Source organism: Cyclopterus lumpus, chromosome 5 (genome assembly GCF_009769545.1).
Source record: "Cyclopterus lumpus isolate fCycLum1 chromosome 5, fCycLum1.pri, whole genome shotgun sequence".
NCBI lineage: Eukaryota > Metazoa > Chordata > Actinopteri > Perciformes > Cyclopteridae > Cyclopterus > Cyclopterus lumpus.
The window spans coordinates 12,055,068-12,065,395 of NC_046970.1; the positions used below are offsets into that span (position 1 = coordinate 12,055,068).

Sequence of the window (10,328 nt, forward strand, 5' to 3'; positions counted from 1 at the left end):
AAAACATATTTTGTTCAGCTTTTATTTTTACAACCTTTATTTTTACAACTTTATCACAGCAATATACATTACAATAAAAAATGTGTAACGGTATTCCTGTAATAAACATTTTACAATACCATGAATTCTTCTCTCTCTCTCTCTAGGCAGCAATTATGTGACAATTCTTTTTATCATATTTACACCTCTAGATTGACACAATTGCACTCAACTAATGCTCCAAAACTGTTAAGGTTTACATACAAACAAACAACAGATGTTACAGATACATTTATCCACACTACTGTACTACATTATAAATTATAAAGCATATAAACAGCATGTTCAATGTATGTAGAACATTTGAAGAAAGGAAATATATGACAAAGGAAATCACATTATTATACTACTTGAAACTTGCATTGGTTTTACTGCATATTTGACCATCCCTTGAGAGAAATATATGTATACTATAAGTGTCCCATGATCAAGATGAGTATGACACGTTTGAACATAATAGTCTAATAATAGAGCAATCATTTTCCACGTTTTCTCCTCCTACTCAAACATTTGCAGCTGAGTTTTTCCAGCTGTTGTTCCAACGCTATCTGAAGTGCCAACATTGGTGAATGAGGCTGAAGAGTTGTGGCTCTGCAGTAACTTTGTACTCCCTAAGTTCTTGTATAAGATCTCAACCCGTTGTCTGAAGTGATGGTCTAGGAAGAAGTAAATGGCGGGATTCACACAGCTGTTGATGAAGGCCAGGCAGCACGAGACGATGAGTCCGTTTCTTTGCCACGACTGAGCATCGCAACTCAGATCAATGTTTGAGAGCTGCCAGCCAATTATGATGACCTTGAAGATGTTAAAGGGCAGCCAGGACACCACGAAGGCCACTATGATGCAGAGGACCATCTTGAGGGAGTGCCTGCGGCGGCCTTCAGCCCGAGGATTTGCTGCACAGTGGCGGTTGAGATGCACGACGATGGTGCCATAGCAGAGCACGATGATCAGCACCGGTAGGACAAAGGTGAGTAACGCCATGGCGAGGCTCAGGCCAAGAAGAAAGGGTGAGTTGTTATCCTCCACGCAGGAGAGTCCGTCACCGGACGGCTCCACTCTGCGGTACACCAGGGATGGGATACCGAGCACCAGGGAGCCCAACCACACCGCGGCACAAGTGGCACGGATGCACCTGCTGCTCCTGAGGTACCTCGAGTCCATCAGCTTCACCACGGCCAGGTAGCGATCAACACTCATGCAGGTGAGAAAGAAGATGTTGGAGAAGCGGTTCACGGCTATAATATAGCTGCTCAATTTACACAGCAGGTCCCCAGCTAGCCCAAAATCCCAGTAGCCGCTCTGGCCGGCGGAGATGGCCCACAGAGGCAGCGTGAGGATGAAGACGAGGTCGGCCAGGGCCAGGTTGACAACAAATGTGTCCACCAGACGCCCACCTTTCCTACCTTTGCTGCACACGACCAAGATCACAAAGAGGTTGCCCAGAAAGCCGATGAAAAATATGACGTAGTACAGTATGGGCATGAATATGTTGGAGCCATGCAGGTTTGAGCCAGGGCAATCCATTGTGACATTTAGATTAAAAAGCACGTCGTCAGTAGAGTTCTCAAAGTAACTGTAATCATAAGGCGGATAATCAGTGTAGGCATCCATTCTGAGAGATCACAGGTGGGCTCTGCAGTGCAACTGCTGTATTGTGGCAGGGCGGTGAGTCAACACACTGCTACTTGTATAGACCACAGAGAAAGAGATATCCTATTTAAGCTCTCTTCTTTTTTTCCTTTGCCTGTCTGTGATAACTGTAGTGTCACTCTATCGCTGTGATTTAGCTGGGCCAAAACGACTGATTGTTTTTTTAATCTAATGGGGTGAAACAATGTCACAGTTTGAAGCTTGATGAGCAATATAAAAGCATGTAAGCTTTTGAGATTATAAATACGTTTGCAGCAAAAACTTATATATTTCCCAAGACAGAGTGTATGTATGTGTGTGCATGTGGCATACTATACTAATATAGATATTTGCTCACATGAATTGTCACATCTGCCTTATGGATATAGACCTGAATGATCTACCACATATTCTGGCTCTTGTGTTAGTTGTGTGTGACCAGTAGGGGGCAGGTACGATTTACTTGTGTTTTATATCTGACGACCTCTTGCCTGTGTTCTGGAGCAAATTTCACTGATCTTATGCAAAAGAAAAATGTTTGCTTCTCTGAGATTTTCTCTCTCGTTAGTGAAAACATACTTCTGAGAAGAAGCAGTCAGAGTTACGTATTGTTGTCAAGTCAATTTACAAATGATGAATTTCATGGTACATTTCCTCCACCAATCCTTTCATTCTTTATCCAAACCAAAGCTTTTGAGTAACTTTGGGTATATTGAACACATTTAGCATATACTGTAATGTGCAGTCTCACTGTTCACTTACAATACGTATAGCGTCTTTATTTTGTACTAAATGCAGTGGTGTTTGTTTAATTGTGATCCATTGAACACTTTGGACTTCATGACAAAGTTGATACTGATACCGTTTAATTTATCTGTAAGAGATATCAATCATTAATGTTAATTTTAATGTTGGTAGTTTTATCTGCAGTCCCTATGGCAACTCACAATTATAACACACACACAGACAGAACGTCCCTAAACAAACAGGTCAGGACACAGTTAATATGAGATTACACACAGGAATAATTGCTATCACTTTAAATATGCAAATATCTACCAGAGTCCACGTCAAATGTCTTTTTTAACAGCATTTACTTGTCATTGACCCCATGGGAGCTGACACATAACTATACAGTCTTTATTGAAACAGACTGGATGAAAACTGCTCTATCACTTTCACCAGTCTTTCTTGCATTGAACTGGTTTGTTTACATGTCTTTATTACTGTCTATTACTGTGTAGAGGCCAGTCTCAGCATTGTTTAAGCAGTGTATCACTGAGAAAGTGTGATTGTATCCAATAATTAGATAGCATATCACTTTCTGTTGTGCACAATGATTCAGGGATTATTTATCTACCTGATATGCAACTCAATATGACATAATAATCTGTTTCTCCATAACATAATTTGACTATTTTTCTATTGCTATTTTTGTCTATTCTATACACATGACATGCATTGCATGGAGAGGGATCCCTCCTCTGTGGCTTTTCCTGAAGTGTATTCCTTCAGGCTTGAATATCTTGTGTGCTGAGGCAGCAGACAATGTTAGTGATAATGTGATGTAGAGATAAAGCGGTTTATCTTAATCAGCTAAAAGAAACATACTGTAAAAACCCAGAACCACCATGGAAACAATCTGATGCAACCTGAAACTGTTCGACACTGTATCAGCAGCTCATCTTCACCAAATACTGCAATGTTGTCAGTCTGGATTCAACCTGCTGCCCGTTGTTTCTATCTCGTCGATACACGCGAAAGATAACGGAGATTGACAGGACAGAGGAGTCTTTGGCAGCCATTGTTACAGAGAAGGAAACTGTCATTACGACTGCCTTCTCAAGGCAGAATAGACTCAGGCAAAATTAACTCCTTGGTCCGTCTCGCAGCTGTTGTGCTGTGGAAGGGAGGAGCAGAGAGGTTGGAGGACAGGCCCCACTTACAACAGGCCAAAGAACGCTTCAATGTTCTGCAGGAGAGTTTCAGTTAAGAAAGCACAGCGAATGAATGACCTCCTTAAAGGATCTCTGCTCCACTTTCTAACATTGTGCGTTATTCAAACACTCCTTTTACTTTGTAGTGTCAAGGTGATGTGTGGATAGACTCATCACGGCAGAAAATCCTGTCAGTCCCGCATTGTTCGGTTTGACGTCGTTCTACCTCATGCTCAGCTGTACCTTTTTTCCTTTAAAAAGTTTTAATTGTATCTTCTGCATTCTTGCTGCTCTGTCAGTGGAACGCTACATTCCTCTCCTGGAATAAGTGCTGTCTCACTCCAATTGAGCAGAGTAAATGTGAGAGCCAGTGAATGGAGCAGCCTCAATAGGAGAAAATAAACAATTGCATTGGTCCATGGGTGCAGCGGGGGAGAGCGGATGAGAGGAAGGGAGAAAGGCCTCCCTAACGCGCTAAGATTCCCATGGATACTTAGTCCTTTTTCTGTTGAGAGGAGGATCTCGTAAAGTACTTCAACAGTGGATGATTTCTCTTTTTCTTTTGCTCAGTTTTTATTTGAGGAGAGAAAGGGTGGTATGCGTCAGGATGATTGTTAGACATAGGGGGAGGTCACATGCACACACACACACACACACACACACACACACACACATACACGCACACTTACAATTTGCTCCTCACTTGTTGAGTGCTAAGTTTTAGAAAATTAGTCCATTGTGAAAGGTGTGAAAGGTTCTTGTTTTAGCTGTTTAACTAAATCAAAAGTTCTTTCAACACAAAGGATTGCACAGCCTCAGTCCTTGTGTCATTTTAAGTGATGAGGGGCTTATAACTGTTCCCTTTTGTTTGAAAACTTCACAATCCACTTCTGACATCCTCCACACGATACAAGATATGTACAGGAAAACCCAGAGTTACAGAATATGGTCAATCTGAGGATAAAAACTGTATTACTCTGTCACTTTGCTTAACCAAAAGTGCTAGCTAACATGGGGCCACAATTGTTATGTGTTTGGCCCTCCGTTATCGCTGTTAGTAAAACTTGTATTGTTGGACAAAACTGTGTTTAAGTACATTTTCAAGATGATATCCAGGCTTTGCTACATTGTTATTCACATATTGATAGGTGGTGGCGACCATGTTATTAAGTGGTTGCCGAGACTTCAGTAGAGTCTGTGAACTGGTTGCTAAGATCTTTGGTGGGGTTGCTAGGATTTCACTAGGTGGTTACTCAGGCTGTGTCCTGTGTCACTCCCTTGTTCCCTCATTCACTTTTCACTGTGTAATAGTTGACTCAATAGTGAGCAGTACATTGAGATTTAGGACTCTTACTTATCACCTCCATTTGCATCATAACCGAGAGCTGTCGAGTCATGCAACTCTTGGTGCATTGTCATTTTCCTGAATATTGGAGTGGCCGGTTTATCGCTCAACCAAATGCTACTTTCATTTATAATTCCCTAGAATCTTGCGCTACACAAGCAATAGCAGTGATGGCCATATATTATGGTGATAACATTTTGGACATTTTACTCATCACTTTTATAGCACATCTGTGTCTGGCCCCAAAATATATAGAAGAAATGTTGACCCCCTACGAGCCAGCTCACAGCCTTAGATCCTCAAGTGGGGCACTTCTGTTCCAAAGTCAAAGCCAAAAAACTATAAGTGACTGTGCTTTTGCCATCAGGGTCCCATAGCCTGAGAAGATAAGTCATCAATAATCTTTTTTAAATCACTTCTTAAAACCCATTGTTAGTGACTGATTTTTACGCTTTACTGCTCTATTTTAATATTGATATTATAATTTTATTTTACAAATTTTATTTCGTATTTTATTTTTATCATATCGATTGATTTTCATCAGGATTTAACTCCTACCTTAATTTGTCTTTCTTTGTTGGGCCTCACTGTTGAGCCTTCTGTTGTTTTATTGCCTTGCTTTTGCGGCTTTCTCTGTCAAACACTTTGTAAACACTGTATAAATACGGTTATTAAAGTTTTTATAAATTACATTTAAGGAATCAATAGTCATAGCAAAGGCACATTTTTACAGATATTCTTACATTTTGAGTACTATGTTTACTGTGTATTAACGGTAAATACTATTTAGGTTACACAGTATTAAAAAAAATTCATTAATAATTATAAATAATAATAAAATAATTAACATTAGCCATGATTAGACATCATATTGGCAGGACACCCCTTTTACTCTGATTGCTCAGTGTAGATGAATTTTAATGTAAAATGTTGCTTAATTGCAAAAATGAAAAAGCTAAAACAGAATATTACTGTGTAACATTTTGTTGTGTGTTTGATAAGCTTGTTTTTAGGTCATCGGCCTCTGAAGCTGTGGCATAAAAGCAATGAAATATTGAGATATTGAGAGAAGTGGAGGTTTTGACTGATATGCATGTTTGTTAGATTGTTTTATCCCCTGTGTTTTCCTACTCATCACATTTTCTAATGTGTTTCTTTTTTAATCTGATGCATTATTTGCAAATGGACAATTACCTACTGAATTTACTTGACAAAACCGGAAGCCTTCCGTCACAATGTGTTTCTCCGAGTGCTGCTTATCTGTCAGTGCATTTAGTAAACACACGGCTTAGCTACTCAGAGAGGAGTCATGTTTCATCTGATGTTGAGAACATATCGAGCAGCTTTGAGAGAAGACAGGAGAAGCCTGTTGGCCCTCTGGTGGGATCAGGTTTTAGTTGAGGGAGACTATAATGGTTAAATCATTAAGTAGGAAAATCCTTATTACTAAAGCCCTGCTGGCAGCTGATGGCAGGAGTGTGAAAGACCAGGAAACAGAAGCTCATACATGCAAGAGGTTGATAAACTGAAAAATAATTGTATGATTCATACTGTTGTAGCTGCATTGTAGTGAATATATTTGACACATAGACATCTTTCAAGCCTCAAATGTTGTTATTTGGCTTGTAATCCTGCAAGCCATATAACAACAACATATAATAATAACAACAACATTTGCAGCTTGAAACACTTTTATGTGTTTTAGTAAGTAATAATGTGTTTACATTTTTGTTAAAATAAATTCTGCTCTATGCAGCACCTATTAACAGGCCTGCAACAAGTTCCTGTTTAAAGGGACATCAGTTACTGATGTCATAGCTAACACCTAACACATTGTAACAATATCATATTGTCACAATCAAATGAATATGATTCAGTGATCAAACGTGCATGAATTTTCAATGGCTGCAATCAGATACACTCATGCATCCGCATGTCCCAGCATTCACACAACCTCCCAAACACTTGCCAAATGTCAGCCTCCATAGTAGGAACACTATGGCCAAAGGGTAGGTACATTCTTGTGGCCTGACCAAGTGACCTACCGATAGACAGCTACAGAGTTAAAAGGTATTACGCTGCATTTTCTTGCATTCTCTTTGTAATAATAATTTGTAAGCAACAATTATTACAGACATATGCTCAAATAAATAATACACATAAACAAAACATATCTCATTAAGGTTGCACCAATAAAGTCCAAAGTCCTAAAACGGAACTCTTATTGCATCTTATCCACAAATCCAGACTTTCTGTGTTTAAAACACCATAACGTTCAAATGTCATTCTTGCCATTACAATTACCTACTTGTGTCTGGACACAAATGAGGCATAGGAGACCTTTGCTTTGCTACATTAGCATTATGGGTGTTGGATCGTAACATCTTACAGTTTTATTACTTTTCATTAACACTTTGCATGAACTCAAGTTTATGACCCATAATGTCAGAGCCTCATTAGAGACATATGTTACATGCAATTATAGATATTGTTGTAATCCTTATCTTATGTTGTGAACATACATTTTTCAATGTTTTACATTCCAGAGATGAAACTGTGAGAGTTTGTTAACCAAACACAATATTGCCATGCCTAATGGATCACCATAGAAGTGTGCATAATTAATTTGAACACTGTGGCAAAAATCCATGAAGATAGTAATAAATAGTGACATCCTCTTTTTGCATGATAATCGACAATGAGATCATGGACATTGGTAAAGGCTCAAAACCAGTCCAGTCAGTTGACAGAGTAACTGGACTGCCATTGTCTCAGGGGAAAGTTTATGGAGCAGATGGCTGCCTCAGTGAGCAAAGTTAAGTGTCAGTTGACAGTAAATGATCTTCTCAGCAAGGGGCCACTGTGTTATAGCTTGTCTTTGTAGAATGAAGAACAAGGTTGTACCAAACTGTAACGAAGATTGGAACACTTTTGATTATTGATCTACAAAGCTGGCCGGGATTGTTTGTTACCATAGATCCTCCTTGTTTGAATCGGGAAGAGCATCTGCTGCCGTCCGGCCGAGTTGATTAGACAGGAGATGATCTCCTCCCGGGGTGATAACAGGAAGGTGAAAGTATCAGCTGTGTTCACAATGAAAGTGCTGATCTCCAGGGGAAGAAGAGTGGGCACTCTGGAGTCAGTCTTCATCGTGATAGTTGAGGAGTGGGATGTGTTTTTCACAGGAAGTGCGACCATGATCGTAACAGTTCAAATGTGAAGATAATGTGTCTCACCTCCTGTAAGCACCCGGCCCCTCTCACTCTGTTTTGACTCAGTGGGGACACAGATTTAATTCTCAGGTTCGTTATTAGCTGTGAGGACCTATTCACATAAGGAGTGTTTTGGGTCAGTAGGTCAGAGGACAGGCTTACCAACACCTGGGGGACACAGAGTTCATCGCTCAGAGACACATTAGGAGCAGAAGGCTGGACTCTGACCAATGACAGGCAGGTGTGCACTTCTTGCTGCAATAAGAGGTCATCAGCGAGAACATGCATGCGTGTAAGGTGTTTTGAGGTATGATTGTGTGCAAATGTGTGTCAGAGGGAGGGGCAGATGTAGAGCAGAAGCAATAAAGTGTTGTTGATTTTTGGAGAGGAATAGTTTTTTTTTGAGGTGAAAGAAAAAGGGTGGATTCAGAGGTAGGGTTGATAAATGTGTTGATGGTGGCATTTTGATAGGGGTAATTTTGACCTGACAGGGCCCAGGCTCTCTCATGAATCAAAATGTGTCAGCCAGGCGCTGGAGATGGAGGGCCACTCATTGTGGCTCTGACACCCATGTGAGGGGCTGAGGCTGCTGGGGGTCAAGTGTGACACCTCATTAGGACGGTGTTGATTTAGTGTGGCCGCAGTGCAACAGACCTCCTCCCATGGGGTATGGAGAGGCGTTGAGGGGGTTGGGAGCACCGAGCACCGGACAGAGAATAGGGGCCTACTGCTCTTCATCCGCAAGGCCGTCATCTGACAGCCTGCAAATCATGCACTTACACACGACCCCACCCCCTGCTTACATTTAAGCCTTTCTCCAGTTTTTAAATATGCATTTCTTTAACCACAAAGGAGCCACGTGTAATTGTTTTAGAGCGATATGAACATTTATCTGAGTCAAATTTTTTATTTGTTCGTTATTTTAAGGTCAGGATCTGGTTTGGTAAGTTTTCCTCAGTGAAACCAACCCCCCTGATGGAATAATTTCGACCTTTCACCTTTGATCTTTCAATTTGAAATAGTTTTCTGTATTTTCAAGATAATTTATGACAAACTGCAGTTGTACTCTGCAGTGCAAAGTGCAAACTGTTATTCGGCAATTTTAGGAATGAGAGTTTTAAGGTATAATGTTTTTTTGCTGAACCCTGTATTTGTACTTTATTCATTTTCTTTATTTAAAACATTATTTCTGTTGAATAAAATTAATGATTGGTAATGCCAAACATTATTTTTTTCTGTTGGATAAAATGAATGATTGGTAATGCCAAACTAGAAGTAAGATAGTACACCTATCCAAACTCTGTTAAACTGGTTATGGTAGCTAGTTGATACCACAGAGAGTACTATAATCACTCTCATTTTCTTCAGAGTTTTGTGTTTTTGTAATCATTTATGACTTTTAGTATTTGAATTTTGATTACATTATGTTTCAAAGTGTTCATACATTTGTATTTAAAGTTATGAAATAATTATGTAAATGATGTGAGTGATGGAAAGCTGAAATAAACTGTATTTTGTATTGCTGCACACCAACTCCAACAAAAAATCAATGTTGGCATTTCAAATTCTTCACATTTGCAACTACGATTGGTTTGGATATTTGATTGGGCTAAGATTGATTGTGTTGAAGTTTTGTGGCTATTTCCGCTGAAGTATCACATCTGTTATTTTTGTTGTTGATTATTAAAACATGTTTAAGCTTAAAAAATTGATGGCAGAGGCATGGCAGGATTGTTAGGGACACATTTAAACTTTGACTTTTAGCTGTATGGTAAACTTGTTATACTGCATATAAAATTATTACAACGTTTTATCTCTACTACTTAACATTTCAGGACATTGAGAATTACATATATTAATTATCAGCATCTACTTAAAGTGCCACAGGTGTTTTATGGATAGCTAATATGAAAATTATTTAAATTACATAATTTAAATAATTCCATGCAAATGGTTACAAAGCATTGTGATTGATCATCTCCATTATTCTCTGATGCAGGTTTTTAATTCAGGTAGCTTGACTGATCCATTCATGTCAACTGATCTTCTGTCTCCTAATTTCTTCTCTGTTATTACATCTCAGTTTCAATTACACCACAAAGCCACTCACTGCTGGACTGTCACTGCATCTCATTGGTTAGGAATTCATTGAGAAAATTAATG

The 10,328-nt window shown here is 39.4% G+C and overlaps 1 protein-coding gene across 1 annotated transcript; it reads right to left on the reverse strand.

Annotated features, from left to right (window-relative positions):
* Nucleotides 1-537: 537 nt before the first annotated feature.
* On the reverse strand, nucleotides 538-1,653 carry gpr25 (G protein-coupled receptor 25). The gene has a single exon (XM_034532190.1). It carries the CDS (start codon nucleotides 1,651-1,653, stop codon nucleotides 538-540), a length of 1,116 nt encoding a protein of 371 aa, XP_034388081.1.
* Between the last annotated feature and the right edge of the window lie 8,675 nt (nucleotides 1,654-10,328).